The sequence below is a fragment of the Solanum verrucosum genome, unplaced genomic scaffold (genome assembly GCF_900185275.1).
Source record: "Solanum verrucosum unplaced genomic scaffold, falcon-dt-bn FXZP01000207.1, whole genome shotgun sequence".
Taxonomy (NCBI): domain Eukaryota; kingdom Viridiplantae; phylum Streptophyta; class Magnoliopsida; order Solanales; family Solanaceae; genus Solanum; species Solanum verrucosum.
Genome location: NW_026019996.1, coordinates 1,824,656 through 1,843,961, shown reverse-complemented (window position 1 = coordinate 1,843,961; position 19,306 = coordinate 1,824,656). Strand labels below are relative to the sequence as shown.

General features: G+C 35.5%; 1 protein-coding gene across 4 annotated transcripts; it reads right to left on the bottom strand.

Moving 5' to 3' along the window:
* Positions 1-448: 448 nt before the first annotated feature.
* LOC125819288 (uncharacterized) lies at positions 449-14,566 on the bottom strand. 4 transcript variants are annotated; one of them, XM_049498754.1, is made up of 13 exons: positions 14,340-14,566; positions 14,094-14,258; positions 13,242-13,340; positions 13,033-13,167; positions 12,862-12,930; positions 12,603-12,699; positions 12,398-12,500; positions 5,985-6,195; positions 5,710-5,823; positions 4,968-5,099; positions 1,249-1,329; positions 843-959; positions 449-663 (listed from the first exon to the last, which is right to left on the bottom strand). In XM_049498754.1, the coding sequence occupies exons 1-13, from the start codon at positions 14,445-14,447 to the stop codon at positions 553-555; spliced, it is 1,542 nt and encodes a 513-aa protein (XP_049354711.1). In that variant the 5' UTR covers positions 14,448-14,566; the 3' UTR covers positions 449-552. The 4 variants fall into 4 exon arrangements, with proteins under 4 accessions (XP_049354711.1, XP_049354712.1, XP_049354714.1 ...); XM_049498755.1 differs by having other exon boundaries at positions 13,033-13,134; positions 14,340-14,501; XM_049498757.1 differs by lacking the exon at positions 14,340-14,566 and having other exon boundaries at positions 13,242-13,320.
* Between the last annotated feature and the right edge of the window lie 4,740 nt (positions 14,567-19,306).

Sequence of the window (19,306 nt, the reverse complement as noted above, 5' to 3'; positions counted from 1 at the left end):
CTGCCAGAACTTGAGACATCATCCTTGAGCCGCATCTACTGAAGCTAAAGAACAAACTTTTACGTCAGTGACTTGGATAGGGACTATTTTTTAATAAAATCTCAAAGAGAGCGATCATTATTTTCATGTGTAGGAGGGTTCACACTTGACCTATAGCACAGAACAGGGTCATAGGTTCAATCTACTGAGTTAGAAAATTGGAAAAAGCTTAGCGTAATGAAATCATTCATAAAGAAGGAACCAAAGTTGAATTATGCCATTGATTACTGGTAGCCACACTTCCAGAAGTCGAGAATAACTTGACCTCAGCTCAGTGTCTCTGGGTGTAGATGAGGTTTTTTTTAAAGGCTCTTCTTCAAGTTATGCGACCACTTTGAGTATTTTGATATGAGGGCATTGTTGAATAGAACAGGTTAAGGCCCGAGCAACAAGGAAACACCACATTCAAAGGGGAGATCATGCTTCATTCCTGATCCAAAGAAGAAAAGGAGGAAAAGCAGGTATTTTTACCATTAAGGTTCTGAAAGATACAAAAACTTTTCGTGTTTGGCATTATGTTCCGTATCTTCTACATGTTTCAACGGGTTGAGAGGGATGATCCGCTGATAGTTGCCTGTATTGGTGTCCTAGATAAAATGCTGTCAGTATCCACATCAAGCAGACCTGAAAGAAGAACCAAAGTTACGTTGAACATTCAACCTTTATTTCTCTGAGGCTTTTCAATCACTAAATAGAAGTGTGCAGTAGTGTGTATCCACTATCCAATCATCTGGAATTGTATAAATCTAAAACTATAATTTCAAGACATTAAGAGTAGTGTTGTCAAGGAGGGTTTTACTTACAGGCAGGGCATATAGAGAAACAGCTGATGCCTTGCCACTGAGAGTGCTGAAGAGTAGCTTGTACATTGTAGCTGCTGTAGCATCCCCAAGTCTTTGAACAATCACATCTATGCATACCTGCATAGACACGTTGGCATACCACAAAAAGAAACAATAAGAATCATTCTACTGCTAGGGATATTCAAGTGACACTTATAACCACAACAATCCTTTCAAGTGTCATGAAACACTTGTGCAGACATAATAAAATAATGCTTAACCTTCTAGCTTTGCTATATCCTATCAAAAAGATTTTTTAAATTGGAAATCAAGATTTGCTACAGACAGGATATTCACAATTCAAGCTGCTGCTAATATGTAAGATGGAACAATGATAATCTTTCAGGTCACTATTTTTGTAACATACCTTTGCTTTATACTTCTCGTCCTGTGAGACAACAGTGAAAAGAAGCTCCCTTGCAGGCCTGGTAACGACGTATGTGACCACCTATCGTAAAAGACAAAAAATATGAGGCTCAATTGCAGAAGTGTATGCCTACGCCTACTTATCTTTTATTCGTCACAAAACCTGTTGGCACGGTATATTCAGTACACCTTAACTTTTCTTTGTTCTAATTATCCACCGCATACTTGGGTTTTTGATAGCCTCAACCCCTTGGATGGTGATGCAGGAAAGAGTGTGGATACACTCTCTTCTAAGGGCATGGAAGTAAAGAAAATTGAAAAATTAACTTCCGAGTGAGGTACTTTCCAACCATTGATTGCCATATAGATAGTCTATTTGTTCCAATTGTCTCTTTCTCCTTGCTTCTTCATAATATACAAGGCATATTTTACCCCATCTTTGAACTTTTTATTTCTCCTTTCAAAGGAAAAGTTTATCTGTTTCAACTGTGTATTTCTTCTTTTTGACACTAACTGTGTATTTCTTCTTTTCATACCAAAAATGCAAAAGAATTGGCTGAACACCATTATTTTTAACCAAATAAAAAGTTTTAGCTACAATAATGGGTTCTAATTGTATATTTCTTTCTGTTTCTTTGGCTAAAATAGCTATTTATTCCTATTCTGTATTATTATTTAAGACAAATCTGTGAAGAACATAGTTGAAATTTCATTATTTTAAGCCAAATAAAAAAAGTTTTAGCCAAAATAATTTAGTTTCAATTGTGTATTTCCTTTTGTTGCTTCTTTAGATGTGATGTCTATTCATTTTAACTATGTAATTTTTCTTTTTTAGGGTAAATCTGTAAAAAAAAAAACTTGGCTAGAACTTCATCATCTCCTGCCAAATAATAAAAGCTTTAGACAATATAAATATATAATAGAGTACCAACAGTGTAATTCTTTTTATTTCTTTTTTTTTAAACCGGTAACTTTGTATATTCCTCAAAAGAGAGTACTAAAACTGTACTGGTCAATATTTACACAAGTACTTCAAATCCTACTATCTTTTCCTAAATTGAGTATGGTACATCAATTACGGAGATTGTATCATTTGAGTATAACTGATTACACCAAAAAAAAAATAGAAGCATAAAACAATATAGCTTGACTTTTTGCATACTGTTCTCTATACTATCAAAAGTTCTAGGTCTTGTATCCTGATATATATCCTCTAGTATCCCACCAGCAGAAGACCATAGTAGATCATTGGACTCCTCAAGGGTGGAACTTCATCTTTAGAAGACAATTAAATGACTGTGAGATTCAGAGGGTAGCAGATTTTTTCAACACCACTGAGCAATCTAATGGACTGGAAGGGGGTCAAGACATTTTGTGGTGGAAAGGCAGTCAGAAGGGTAGTTTTAAGGTGGGCTATGCATACAAAAACCACCCCAATCAGCCTCACAGTCATTGGAGAGGAATCTGGAAGTCAGAAATCCCACTCAAAGTGGCCTGTTTTGTCTGGTTGTTAGCCAAAGAAGTTGTACTGTCTCAAGACAACTTAAAGAGGAGGTGGATACCATTACGTTCTAGATATTTTTTTTTGTGGGGAAATTGCTGACAGGCAAGCATCTCTTTCTACATTGCAAGATCACTGGCCAACAATGGAGGTTATTCCTGAATCCTGAATCTTAAGGGTATGCCATGGACCATGCCTGCCAAGATCACAGAAGCAATCCAGAGTTGGGAGGAAGCAGGAAAGCAGTCCAAGAACAGAGACAAATGGAGAATTATCACAGCTAGTATATGGTGGGCAATATGGAAGGAAAGGAACTCTATAGCCTACCTGCTTCATGCCAAACATCCTTCCAAAATTTTGTTTTCTCTCCATTCCCCACTTTGATCTTTGTGTTAGCATTAAATTCATGTCACAGAGATCTAATGAATCTCCATACACTGACCCCATATGGTGTAATCACCTCTTTGGTCATCCATTTGTCTTCATCTACATATTTTGCGTTAATGACTTCCTTCCAGTAGGTCGGCTCTTCATTATTGAACTTCCACAGCCATTTTATCCTAAGGGTTTTGCTCTAATTCATCAAGTTCTTTATTCCCGGACCCCAATGCTTCTTTCCCACTATCACAGCATCCCATTTAACCAAGTTGTAGCCTTAATTCTTACTGTTTCCTTGCCAGAGGAATTTTCTTCTCATTTATCCAACCTATTGATTACCCTCTTGGGAATTAGGAATACTAACATCATATAGATTGGTAGTGAATCAAGAACAAAATTAATCAAGGTCAACCAACCACCCCTAGAGATATGTTGTGATTTCCATCTTGCTATTTTTATTTCTTCTTTTCTTTTGATGCAATGAACTTTTGTTTCCAACTTATATTTCTTATCAATTCCATAAAGAGTTTATTATTAGGGATGTGCATAATTTGGATTAACTCAAAAATCAAACCAAACCGATTTTTTTTTGTTATTTAGTTTGGTTTTTTGGTATGGTTTTGGATTAGAAATTTTGGTTTCTTGGTTTGGTTTCAGATTTTAGAAAACAAATACCGAAAAATTGAACCAATAGAGTATATATTATGTTTATATATATATATATATATGTATATAACGCATTTCATTCTTGGTACATGGTCAATAAAGAAATAGACTAGCATTAAACAATACCTACATTTTGGTTTGATATTAATATTAGGAGTGCAATTTGTTGACTTGTTCCATTATGCTTTTGTAGGAGACTAGCAGTGTTTGGCTATCTCATCAAACATATATATATATATATATTGTTACCCTAGCAGTGTTGTCCACTATTTCAATCATGTGAATTGAATTTAGGAAAAGTAGTTAATTTAAGAGAATGTCATTACCACTTCTCATTCTTTATAATAGTTATTCTTTTTTTGTCATTTAAATATAACTATTCAATTATATTAGATCTGTGTTTTCTTATATGACACAACTGAATAACCAAAAACACAAACTGAAAAAAAAGTAAAAATGAACCGAAAAGAGCAAACCGAATCAAACCAAATTTATTTTGATTCAGATTGGATGACATTTTATCAAAACCATAAAATGAAAAACAGAAACCTAATGATGCAAAACAAAACCAAAAAATCGGATGCACAGTCCAATCCATTATATTCTGTCAAACGAAAAAAATATCACCTCAATAATGGAGTTGCTAACTCTTTTACGAATTTGGCCCGCAAAAGATGATCCAAAAATTCAATGAGTATAAAAAGAATTTTATTTTTAAAAAATGACACATCGACAAAGAATCCACATGGCAGCGCGTGGGTCTCACCTCCATTAGATGAGATTGGTCTATAGGGAAAGGAGGAGGTAATGACGACTACGGAAAGTTTAGGTGTGGACTAAGTGCCCATTTGAATTGGCTTATTTTAGGTGTTTTAAAGCCAAAATAGCTTTTAAGCAGTTTTGTAGTGTTTGGGTAAACTAAATAAGTGCTTATAAGAACTTATTTATAAGACAATAACAAAAATTCTAACTTGTGACTTTTGGCTACAAGTCATAAGCCAAAACTCGATCCACACAGGCACTAAATAAATTGTGCCAAGTTTATGGGGTAATAATGTATTCTGCCAACTAAAAATTGTACGAATGCCAGAATGGCGTTCCTCTTTTACAACTTCTTGTGATTATTTTTATTACTTTTCTTTAGAGGTTGGGAAAAGGATGTAAGGAAAATATACCTTCCTCAGGGTTTCTGAGATGGCCACTGCAATCCATGTGGGCCATACTGCTAAAGCAATTAGATTCACGAAGGCAACAAAAGGTGCAGAGCAAATGGCTAGAGTAACACCAGCAAAAGTAAGGATGCCCCCCTGCAACCAAGTGGTGAATAAGGACTTTTAAAACGTGTGACACTAGAGATACCAATTAAAATGAATCATGTTGTAACATGTTGTGAATGTAGAGAAATATAAAAGAAAGAAAGGGAACTGCAGTTCAAGAAAATAGGAAACTGATCAACTTAAAAAACTGTCCTAGATATCTTATCACTTCAAAATTCTACTTACTCTGACTTTGCATACATGGGAATTCTTTGTAGATCCATCAAAATAAACTTCTAACTCACTAGGAGCTGACATTAACCAACAAGATATTAACACTCTTACACACCCCCAAGTGATAGAAATAGTTTATGTTCTATGGTGGAACTCAGATAAGGAAAGTGATGCGAATGACAAGAATATTTGGAGAGGAAGAAGCCTTCACCACAGGCTCCAGTCAGAACCTCCATCACATTGAGAGTAGATAAGAGAAGTTTTAAATTAGAGTTGTTCAAGTAGCATGTAGAGATTGTATACACTTCCACAAATTGGAGAAATTGAATATCCCCTCAAAAACCCCTTTCCCTCAGACACACAAAAGGGAGAAATAGGATTAGCTTCATGATTGAACTTTTGCATGTTATATAGATCTACACCATACCGTCAAAGTGAGCTGTCCAGCAAGGATAAAAATAGCAATAAAACTATTGATCTGTGCAAATAATCTTCTTCTACCAGTGGGATCTGTTACTGCAGCAGCAATAACAGTTACTTTCTGCAAAAGAGTCAAAAGGTTGGGAGTGAGGCTGCAGTAACTATAAGCGGGTTTTTCATAAAGGCGGTCATCTATGTGAGATTAGTAAATCACATAAATACACCACATTACAGATCATGTGATCCATTCTGTCACTTAATAAAAGGAAATTCTTCTCATACCTGAAAGTAAAAAAAGGAGGACACAACTGCACTCAGCCAAAGGAATAATGATACGTGCAATAAGTAAGTCGAAGAAAGAATGAGCTTTAGCCCATCCAATATAGCCCAGAACTGAGGCTTTGCTACAGAAGCTGGAGATTTTGGGGAAGTTGTTCTCTGTGTGAGCCCTGGTATATTCTCGGCCTCTTCAGCTTGATCGGTATCAGCTTCCCTAAAAACAAAACGCTAAAGTTAGAGACTACAACAACAACAACATACCCGGTATAATGCCACAAAGGTTAGAGACAACTCGACTATAATATTCTTTTTGGGTGGGGTGGGGTGAGGAAGGGGATAGAGAAAGTAAGTCATGCAAGGACATTCATATAAAGTGCCTCTTTTTCATTGCTAGTATGTGTACTCGACTTCATTCTTCCTCTATATCAAAAGATGTATATCTAGAAAGTTAATAGTATCCAATAGTTTTATACTTCGCAGCGTGTGTCTTCTTTTTGTTTATACATTTATATTGATAACTGAGAAATCCCAGAAGGACAAAGGAGCACGATTTGAAACTCGGTGTATAATGGACCCGTCTCTATGTGAAATCTTCTTTTTAGTAACAAATCATCCTACTTTTTCACTTTTCAGCTATATATTAAATATACTATCGCCAAGCTAGAAGTCGCCCCTTGTCTCCACCTTTCATCCTCCTTCTATTTCCTTTTATAGATACGTAATACTTCATTCCTCACAATTTTAGTGGGGTATCTGACAGGATATGGAGTTTAAGAAAGCAAGACTTAACTTTTAAATCTTGTTTTCTGAAACAAGTCATAGACATTTGTGTGGTTATAAATCATCTCATTAACGGTAAAATGGGAAGCTTAAATTTAAATTATTTTTAGGGAAAAGGGGCAAAAATACCCTTATATGAGTTATACTATATGAAATGATCAAAAATGCCTGCCCCCAAGGCCTAGCTCAAGTGGCAAAACGTGGAGGATTTGTGGCTTAGGTCGCAGGTTCAAGCCCACATCATGCAAAGCAAAGCCTGGTATTTAAGTGGAGAAGGGTAGAGGGGCGGGCCCATTATCCACCGAGTTTAGAACGTTGTGATTGGTCCAAAGGGCGGGTCACAGATGGATTTCTCGGTTATCAAAAAAAAAAATGATCAAAAATGCCCTTTGTTTATACTTTGGTCCATTTATGCCTTTACTATTGGTGAAATGGGCCAAAAATTCCCTCAGGTGTAACAGAGGTAACGGAAAATAATTAAATTGTACTTAAACAATTTAATTAGTCTTAACAAAATTTGTTTCTTCCTCCCCTACTCTGTAATTTAGTCCTGAAATTTTCCGTTATAAATAATGGTCAGCCATCTCCATTTCTAACATCAAAACTTGAATAGCTAAACATCCAAAACTCAAAAAGATCATCCATCACCACAAGGAACTTATCACAAAAGGTTTAATCCCATTTCTCTTCCACGCCATGAAGAAACAGAAACCTCACCACAACAGTTTCCATTGCCTCTCCGGCACCTCTAACCGGAGCTATCACATGCTCATTCGAGCTGATTCCATCGAGGGCTCTTCTCACTGTAAAACTCAATCAGAGTTTCAGCCTCTGGTCACAGTTGATTTCCTGGATCTGCCTCAGCCGAGAAGCTTCAATAATAGATCATCTTCTCTGTTTTACCAGAACGCCTCCAAATTGACTGCTACCAACAATTCACAAGGGACTATTGCTGTCGATAATCTCCGTCATAGAATTTTTCTGATGCAACAGATTACGTTGAGAAAACTGCTACTACTGACTATATGTACTTTGTGTGTTCAACTTTTAGGTGATCTTCAAGTGTAAATGTGAAATATTTGTTTGGTTTGATTATTTTCTACTAGTAATACTGTTGTTCAAATTAATTAGTCTTAATTTAAGAAATCTAGAAGAGGGGACTAGGGTTTTGAAAGAGGAAGAAATAATTTTGTGAATAAAATGGAGTTGGGTTCATCGGATAAGGAGAAGAGGGTAAACAAATTAAGACTAATTAAATGGTTTAAGTATTTTCCGTTGCCTCCGTTATACTGAGGGAATTTTTGGCCCATTTCACTAACAGTAAGGGCATAAATGGACCAAAGTATAAACGAAGGGCATTTTTTATCATTTCATATAGTATAATGGCATTTTCGACCCTTTTCCCTTATTTTTTATAATATAAAAAGATGTCATTCTTTTGGAACAAACTAAAAAGGAAAGTGTGCGACATAAAATGGGATAGAGGGAGTGACAAGTAAGGCTAAACTCATTGACAGACACCTAAAGTTGGCACCATTTTTCATTTAGACACCTCAACTAAGACTTGTACCATTTAAACACCTATAGTAGGGTTGACTGTGTCTTGTGGTGGCTCCTAAAGTAAAGAAAGCCACTTTCCAATCAATTACGACTCCTCACTCAGATATTGATAGTGTCTGTGAAGTTCTTGGAGAAATGAAAATTTCTTGAAAAGCTTCGACCAATGTATCTTCCACATCTTAGATTCAATCCTATTTGAGAATCAAGCGTCAAAACATCTAGAAGGGTTCGCTTATAGTTATTCAAGTATAGATACCTCCCGCCCCTTTCTAAAATACTAAAACAAAAAACCTTTTTAAAAATTCTTTTGAATCTTACCTTTCTTATTATTCCACCTAGAGAAATCTAAATGGACTAATTGATTAGGACGACTAATTCCATAGGTATAGAAATATCATTATTTGATGGTTGATCTAAGTTCATGCAATTTATTAATAAAACTAAACAAAAAAATTATTCATTTTTATTATTTATTTATTATTAATATTTGGTCAATCGTTCAATAAAATCAACTGAAAGGGAAATCATTTCGCCCTTTTTTTAATTTAATTACACATCGTAAACCTATACGACAAGAATTATTGACAAAAATTCTTATATTCAAATTGTTTTAACAATGAATTAATAATTCTCTCTAATCTATCTAGTTCCTTCTTGTACAATCATCTGATGAAGTCTCATCAAATAGCTCTTCCACTTCCGGTGGTCACATGTCATTTCACGGTCCGTCGACTCACTCGTAGAAACTGAGGAGGCCACTATGTCTACTAGTCTGGTTCACGAGTGGGTTCACGGACCGGCATTCCATTTCATGGCCCGTGAACTATTTCAAAAAAATTGATTTTGTAATTTGTTTGTGTTTTCTATAGTTTTTTTTTAAACTGGTAAATGTGTATTCCTTAGCATTAAGGACATGTTGGACACCATCAAAAAGTGTTAGATAAATGTACTAACAACTATACCCCGCAGGTACCATAACTCCAAAATCTCAACCACGACGAGGGGGGAAGGCCTGAGAGATTGCTTCCCGCTTGCGAAATACTCCGGACTTGGAAGTAGAAGAACAACCACAGTTGAAGCCTTGCACCACGAGGTTGCAAGCACGGCAGCAACAAGCACCTCTCCCCAGCTGAAAAGGGAGGGTAAACCTGTACTTCGAGCAGCTTGGTGAGTCCGGGGGATGCTAGTTCCGGACGTATAGGGTCACCGAGCGACAGGGACGAGTCTATGGCCACAACCTCCTCTTCAGAAAAAAAGAGGCAACTTGAGATCAGAGGCGAGAATTCCCAATACAGAGAAGAGGAGTAACATCAAAAGGAGTGTGTTGGATGAGGTACATATCAGATCCTCTGATTTGGTAGAGATGCCCAAGTTTCAGGCTTTTTTTATCATTATGTATTGGGGTTGATGCGCGGTGCGCCAACCTCCAGGTGAGTACAACCCCATCTTGATCTGCGAATTCTACTCTGTATATACAACCACCCTTATTAGTACGCGGAAGAACAAGGAGTCTACCAAGGGCCAGCAACCACTGGACAGTGTGCGGGAGCGCTAAGTGTCGGTTAATATTTCAAAATGCACCGTCCAGCAGTCTATATTTGTGCCAGATGAGGTGCCGCTTAACACAGTGGAGTTCAGGTACAAGTTAGAGGGTCAAATGATTTAGATTGGCTGGCTAGCATCGGTGCTGACAAATAGAACGTTGGCCTAGTTGACTAAATGATAAGATCTTGATCACCAAGGGATCCCTCTTTGCGGTGAAGTTCTGGTGGGCGATTGTACGCCTACACTTGATTCCAACTACGGCCGACAATACACTCACTCTAGATCAGGCCGTGTCGCTTGCTAGCCTCATGTCGAGGTTTACTGAAAATTTAGCCCAAAATTATAGTGGAGGAGATCCAAGAGCTTGCACTGCGATTTGGGACCTAACTCCCATTCCCTTGATTGATCGCATAGTTGTACACTGTACAGAGAGACTCAGGTGCCTATATTGGTGGGTGTGGACCAGTCGGTGCAGGTGATTCATGTCCAAGACACTATTAAAAATTTGCGACGAGTCGAACCCTATTCCTAAGGGAAAGACAGCACCGTCCACTTCAAGGGATCTATTGTTGGAGGACTTTCCCGAAAAGAGTGAGCAGGTAGAGCTTTCGGCCATAGGGGAGACAATCGAGCCACCATCAGAGACAGATCCCACTACTGCTCCCAAAATAGTCCCCAGATATGTGCTTGCCCATAATTTCTACACTACTATCATCAGACGGTTGGATTAGGATCACATACTGTCCTGTCTCTAGTCAACCAAAGATCTGCAACTTAGCAAGTGGCTCTCAAGACTACGGTCCAATCGACGAACAGTCAATTGATTCCATGAACTGTGGAATGACTCGTGATCCTCTGCGAAGACCAGACCTAGAAGACAGAATCATGGTTGACTCCTGCTTTGACGGATCGTCAATTTGTTTGACGGTCCGTGAATTGGTGTCGCGGCCAAAGTTTTCCTATTTTGTTTAGGATAGGAGTGCCGTTTATAAATACTAGGTTCTCTTTTGGATGTTACTTAGTTTGTTGGATATGTTGTGTACATTAGAGTTGAGAAAGATCCATTAATCATTTTTCTTGATTCTCCGTGATTTTTTGCTACTATTTTGGCATTGTTTTATGGTTAATACAAGTTTGTTTCTTCTACTCATCTGTTACATGTTATTTATCATGAATTCTTCTAGGTCTTATGATTTGAATTTTGCAAGTATGAGTAGCTAAACTCCATAACTAGGGTTGTGGGAACCATGATGGATTAACGAATGTAGGTTAGAAAAACTAGTGATTCTTGAATGGTGAAACTGCATGTATTGTAATTCTCTTTGCATAATTACTTTGGACAGTATTAAGCATAGAATTCGCCATAAATCTTAACTTGCTTGAAAAAGAAGTCAAGGTTAGGAAAGAGATTAACAACGTAGACTTGAGGCTACTAACCTTCATCTAATGATTTAAGCTCTCACAAGGATAATCAATCTGAAACCATTAAGAAACTTGATACATAAACATTTGTAGGCCGAAAGGATATAAAGTGATATTCATCTAATTGGGTCAAAAGACTTTTGTTAAACTCTTATCGTTAGTTTTGCATGCATATCGCCGAGATAGATCACTAATCGCATCAACTTGTTAAGTTATGAAATCATCGGGAACATAGTCATAGCTCACTTTCATTATTTGAAGACAAGAAACTTTCACCAAAGTGGTTATTGATAACACAAGATACAAGCAGTTTAACTTTTCATATTGCAAAACCCCCCTTGAAATAAAGACTACCAGCCGGATAACCGTACCTGCCAAATTTCTCACCATATTCTCTGTGGGATTCGACCCCAACCTTGATTGGGTTCTATATTTGACAGCTACCGCTTTATATCTCATTTTAGAGGTGTAATTTGGGCATATCACTGTCCAGAGATGCCTTCAATATATAAAGTGTAGAGGAAGAACATGTCCAGACTGATTTACAATCATTCTTATGGTTTGTTCTTAAGGAGTTAAATAATGTCATCCTCTTTATACTCCTGGACTATCAAACTGTACAGATAAAGATATCAGGTTCATGGTAACCTGTGAGTACAATGCATATCTCTTTTTTCAGTTTGTTCATATAAAAAAGCATTTCCTGCTAAATCAAACACCTCTGTATCCCAAAAAAAGAAAATGAAGGGAGCTGAAATAGAGAGATCTATATCAAACTTACACCATGACTCAACTAGACTAGAAAAATTATGCTATCGTAGAGAGAACTTTCACTAATAAAGAAGATCACCATCCAGAGAAAGATGAGACAGCAATGCAACAGAAAACCAGGAATAACAGGGTAAGAAACCTGAGACAACCATCCTAAGGCTAATAGGGAGAGAAAGAACAGTAATTGCTTGCATGGAAAGAGCTATCGAGGGAGCTTAGCGAGCTGATTGTACAATTAGATATCTCTTTTCCTAATCTCATCTACTGGAAAATTCTATTGCTAAAAAATCTAGTGATAATCCCTGATCGGGGTAGAACAAGAACAACAAGAAGAAAACCTGATGGGAGATAGTTCTTCAGGAAGTTGTAAGACGTCTTTCTTGATTCCTTTTGATGACTGTGCAGCAAGTTCCATGAGAACCGCTGAAACAAGAAGTAAATCTGCAAAAAAAACAAAAGGGAACTACTAAGAAAATAGAAAACAACAAAGCCTCAAGAGAATAATAAGAATAAGGAAGCAAGATAACATAAAGAGATACACACACGGTCCTAACCAAGCCATTCCTGTGGCAAATAACGAACCACACAGCTGGCCTAGTGTAGCACCAGCACCAATAAACCCAAACAATCTTGAACCTGACTGTATACAGGAAAAAAAGTTAAACTGTATCTCAAATTGCTACCGTGAAGTGTAAAAGCAATATCATGATCTATTATGGTCATGGAAGGTATATATTAAAACCCTTGAACTTCCCTTCTGTAGGTCCGTTCAAATTAACGAATCAATTAGAGGCACAGTTACCTCACTATCCATCACATCAATAACTCTAGCCCAAGTTGAAGATATAGTAATAAGATTAAGCAAAGCAACCTGAGAAACAATGAAGCAAGAATCTTATTCAGGAAACAAACACCAAAGAATGACAAAAAACTTACTATTGTAATAGTTGAGAATTAAAGCAAAAGCATTTACCCAAAGAAACAGGCCAATTCTCACTGACACGTAGAACCACCCATGGTTGCTCCAACTGGACGAGTTTGGAGTACTCATGTGACTCACCTCCATTTTTAACTCCTGTTTTAAAGTTGAGGACACAGAGAGCAGTCCCTGCATTATTGCCATTTTTAAATCATAACAGTTGCATCGTCAAAAGGGTTGCTGCCAAAATCATGAAGTTGTACCTTGATATTAAATGGTGAACTCCCAGGAGTAGAAAAAAGCCACAGGATGTAGAACGCAACAAGTGTGACCCCAAAAAACCTGTGTATCAAGACCAAAGCCTGGAATTTAAAGAAGGGACCATTACAGATGACATTTAAAAAGACCCAAAACAAACCTAAATCAGCTTCTAACACTCCAAATTGGTCTCACCACACAAGAAAGCAGTAAGTAGCTGAACCTAATTCATAGCATTCAACAACAAAAAGAGTGTCTATAAGTAGCTGAACCTAATTAATAGCATTAGACAACAAAAAGAGTATCTATAATTTGATATCCTTATGTTGTAGAGTATCAAGATTTGCAATTTCTTTCTGCTCATCAATCATTATTAACATAGCCAGATAATTTGGAGTCGTAGAGAAATTCAATGTTACTCTCAAATGACACCAACTAGGCCAAAAATCATCATTTATCAAATACATCAGTAAAACAACAATTTCACAGGTTTAATACAACACTCTATTGCGGTCAAACAGAAACCATCAAAAGACAACTACTTCATGCTTAATACTGATACGGAGGCATGGATGAGTTATTCCAAATGCAAATGGGGAATAGATACAGGCTTTGTTAAAAACCTAAACTTGTGCAGAACTAGTAGAACTCCAACAGGGTCTAAAACTAGCACTTAATGGAAATTAATTCCACTGGAAGTATCAAATATAGTCTCAAAAGAAGTGTTAAACTTGGTTTCATCAATTTTTAACATATTATTTCATATGAACTTCTTTTTATCTATGATTCTCCTCCTCTACTTGTGTAAAGAGACAATAAATATAATAGAGCAATGAAAGAAGGAATTAGCGAGTTACCTTTGACTTGGAAAGATTAGGCAATGAAAAGATTAAGGTGGAAAGAGGGGCAGCAAAGAGTGTGAGTATCAAGGATCCCACAAACAAGCTGGGGAGATTCCCCAATCCCAAAGATATAGCCCCTTCATCACGTAAAGGAAGAACCACAAAGTATGCGCTCAAAATCTGCATATATCATTAAATTCATTAAGAACAAGAAAAACGCCAAGAAGATGTTTATGATGGGGCAATTGAATCGATACTTACAAAGAAAAAAGTGGAGGAAGAGTAAAGCAATGCGGAGAGCTCGTGAGGAAGAAAAGTAACGAAAATGGAAACAAATGCCTCAATTCGATCTCTGCCCACCAAAATCATCTCATCTCATGCTCGATCAACGAATACAAATACACACAAATCTCACAAAGCTCTCACTGTCAAGATCTGCTTATTGCGAATCTTTGAATGGCTAATTGGGTTTGTCAAATTCATATGAGCTAAGCTTAATCTTCTGTTCTTCCCCTCACCCAAATAGCCCGAATTCGTCAACTTTCGAGTGCAAGTCAACTATAACACCTTGTTTGGATGGTTGTTATCATTCTGTATTACTCCCTCCGTTTCATTTTATATGTCACTTTTTTACTTTGCACTTGTATTAAAAAATAATGTAACTTTATACTTCTATCCTTATTTAATGTTTTCTTAAGTCAACTTTATTAATAAATGACAAGATTAATTAACTCTTCTATCAAGGGTATAAATAGGCAAAATATGGTAATTTATGCATAAATTTTATAAAATGACAAGTATTGTGGTCCAGCTATTTATAGAAAGGAATGACATATAAAATGGGACGGAGGGAGTATATTATACTAGTAAAATTATGTGCGGAAATTTAATATCACGAAATTTATAAAACAATACTTAAAACCTATCAATCATTAAAACTAAAACACTATATTATCTTACGTACAAGATTACGTAGTAATGAACATTAATAATGTAAAGAAAAATGAAAATTATAACATCTTATCATTTATCCTTAATAACATAAGCATAAATTAATGACTATAAAAAACATATCAGAATCTATAACAATAGAATGAAACAGAAAGGAAAAAATCGAGCCCACTGAACACGCAATGTCCCCTTATGAAAATTATTCCCCTCTAGTACCTGATGTTTAAAGGAATAGATTCTATCATGATAGAACGACTCTATTCACCAATGTATTGATACAAAAACAATAGTGTCAGTGAGTCACTCAACATGAGCAAAGTACACGAATATTTAATAGTGTAGAAGATGATTGTAGTTCAGAATTTTCGTTGTTTTAAAATGAGAGGAAATCCCTTCATTTATAGACAACAAAGGGTTATGTGAACAAATGTTTATTATGCCTTATCGGAAAGGTCACAACTATTTGAAAAAGTTGTAACCCTTCGGAAGGGTCACAACCTTTCATAAAAGTCACAATTTTTCATAAAAATCACAACTTTTCATAAAAGTCTCAATTGTTCATAAAAATCACAATTTTTCATGAAAGTCACAACTTTACATATAAGTCACAACTTTTCATGAAAGGAAAGACTAATTTTGGAAATAAACAAATTAAAAGGAAATCTAGGTTTGTGGTGGATTGTACTGTATTGTATTGTTATTGTATTGTATTGTTACTTAAATTATATTTATATAGTCGGTGTAATTAAGTCGTTACCTTAATATTTTCTTCTTATTTTGTTTTTACTTATTAATTTAATTATTTTATTTTATCATTTACCGTACATAGTAGATCAATTCTCATACACTATAATCTCTTGTAAGTTTATCATTTAAATTATAAATATATGACATTATGTAACAATGAAAAATGATGCAATGTATCGACTTTGTGATATGTTTTAGTATATATAGTTGTGGTCTGTATATATATTAAGGATCGTGATCGTTTTGTTTGCTACAGTTATAGGAACTATTAAGAATTCAGATTACATAAGAATGAGAATTACTGGGAGTTCAGTTTGAACACATATATGGAAATTATTGAGAGTCTTGATTATGAAATTGATTTAGAGACTATTGAATTTGTGGGATCATGTTGATACGTGTGTAGAATTAAATTTATCGTTTATGAGTCAATAATTTGATATATCCCTACTATATGTATGCTAATATTGATTGAGATTATCGTTGTGGGTATCAGAATATGAGATTGATATTGTAATATGAGGCTCTTGGTGGAGTATTGTACTCAATAAAGTTTGTATCTTCATTTTAGATCATAACTAACATAAGCATTGTGATTATTATGTGAGTTGCTGATGCATATTCCTTGAGGTTTGTAAGTAAAAGTAAGGTCTCATTTGTTTTTATTGTTTGAATCTAAATACATATCTTAATTTATCTCTAGATCTAAACACTAAAAAACTAAGAGATTTGTTATTCAACATCTAAATATACATAATTTACTTATATGTATATAATAAATATATAGTTCAAATAAAAATTAATCAAATATTTTAAAATGTATTAATAAAATAAAATTATTATTTGATATAAAATAATAATTATGTTTTCTAGTGATAGTGGAGATAATTTATCCTGGTGGTGGTGATAGTAATAGTTGTTATTAGTGGTTAGTGATGACGGTGGTGATAGTTATGACAGTGGAGGTAGTTGGTGTTGTGGTGGCGATTGATAATGATGTTGGTGATCGTAATGGTGAAGTTCATTGATATCAGTAGTTGACTGAAGAATGTGTGGTGGTTGATGATGTATTTGTGGTAGTTGGTGGTGTTGATGAAGGTTGCCGAAGAATGTGTGGTGGTTGATGATGTGTTTATGGTAGTTGGCGGTGGTGCTAGTTATGATGATGGAAGTGGCTTGGTAGCATAGATTAACCACAATGGTGGTAATGGCTGATAGTAGTGGTGGAGGTGACGACAATGATTAAGGTGATCAAAGAATGTACAGTAGTAGTTGACGATGGTGCTAGTTGTGATGCCTGAGTTTGTTGGTAGCAGAAAAGGACTGCAGTGGTGGTAGTGGTTGATAGTAATAGTGGAAGTAGTGATGGTTATAGAGATGATGGTGATTGTGGTAGTAGTATAATTACAATGATGGAGGAGGTAAGTAAGTGTGGTAGCAACTGCCAATAGTGGCGGTTATGATGGCAGAGGTGGTTGGTGGTAGACGACGATATTGGTGGTTGATGATGGTAATAGTGGTGGTGGCTGTGATAGCAAGGGTGGTTAGTGATAGTTGTTAGTGATTGTGGATAGAGCGATGGTGAATATTATCCACAAGGGAATACCTCGAAATAATATTAAGATTGTGTTCTACATCTTAATATTAATACCCAATTAAGTGCTTAAATCATTATGAAAATAATTGCACTTAATGGTCTAATGTCTAAACCATTCAGATTCAGACCACTATTAATTGCAAACAAATGAGGCCTAAATTTGTTGAGGTTTCTAAACTACTATGCGCACATTTTTCCTTTTGATTATATTGCACAAATTAATGAAATTAGTTGGTTTTGTTTAAAGTTCATCATTACTTTATTAGGGACGGTCAATGATATTTATTGAGCATTCATTGTCCTTTTATTTTCTGAGCTATGTACGACCTAATTTGAGTACAATGCGGTTCGGGATGATGCTTAGAGGTTGTTCTGAGCTATGTATTTAGGTTCTATCCCTTCATTGTTCATCATTTTATAATAATATTGTGTATTTCAAATAGTTATGTATTTTCTTAGACAATTATTCTTTATCTTTAGTCTCTCATCACTTGTGATACTGATTTTGAATTGTTGTGTAGATTTCTATTATATTTGTGATATTTTTATTGAAGTTATTGTCTTGTTAAAGTTTCTTAATTCTTATTAGATTTATATCATATAATAGTATTGTGTTGTAGTTTGTCTTGCTTGAAAACAGTCAAGTGCCATCAAAATTTATTTAAATTGAATTGTGATCAAATATAAATAAATAAAAGATTGAAAAACAACTTTAAAAAATATTTGCCTTCTTATCAAACATACATACATATTTATTACCTTTTGATTTATTTCAAAATTTGGGGGAAAAATGAGTTTGTGCTTAAAGTATTAATTATATCTATTTGACTCTTAAAATATGAAATTCAATGTCGAATTAATCAATAGTTTTCACCTTTGGACAAGTGAACACAAGAATGATAAATATAGTAATTGATTATTTGTAACTTAATATGAAAAAAAGATTTGTTTTAAGTATATGTTGGAATAAAATATTATCTTGGTTTTCTTTCTTTTTTTTGGTAGTAAGACGACTTATTTATTTATATAAAATGAGTCAGTACATCAAAGTCCGCTACATTACTGCTAACACTAAGTAAGGATTCTGGTCCAGTAGGAATAGCACTTCGTAAATTACAAAAAGACTTAATACACCTAACAACTGAAGTTCCTTCCTTGTCTACCTGTAGTGCTTCCAGAACAAACGTAGGGGGAACTGTCCATTCCTCAAAGAGCTTATCATCTATCAACATCTGGCCACTACGCGCTAGTAAATCAGCCACCCTATTTTGTTCTCTGAAGTCATGTTTGATTTTTGGCTCCCCCAGTTGATGGAGCAACTCCATGCATTCAAGAAGGATATTAGAAAAAGTGTCATTGCCAAATTCAGCATACTTATTACCTCTGTTGAATCAGTGAAGATCTCTATTTCCTGAATGTTCAATCTTCTTGCTAACTGGAGACCATGTAGCAAGGATAGAATTTATGCACCCGTAGCAAAGAAAATATTTATTTTGGAGTTGCTTCCTCTTATCCAATTTCCATTAGTATCACGAACAACACATCCTGTACCCCCACCCTTAGTACTATTGAAAGAGCCATCTATGTTAATTTTAAAGGCAATTTTGGGAGGAGTCCGACGAATAGCTTCAGGGCTAGTGTGAGCTTGTCGTGCACTAGGTTCTTTAATCGCTAGATGGATAAATTCAAGGGTCCTGGTGATTGCTAATGATATCGGAATGTCAAGATTAACTTTGTTATGATAATTATGATTTCTACTAAGCCAAATATTCCACATAAGAAATGGAAAGACTTGTTTCCAATTGATAGACTTAATCTTAGTATTTATTTTTCGAAGACTATCTAGCCAATTTGGATTATTAGATTCTTCTATGTCTGTAATAATGTTCTTTACTCTATTATTATCCCAATATTTTTGGACGATGGGGCACTC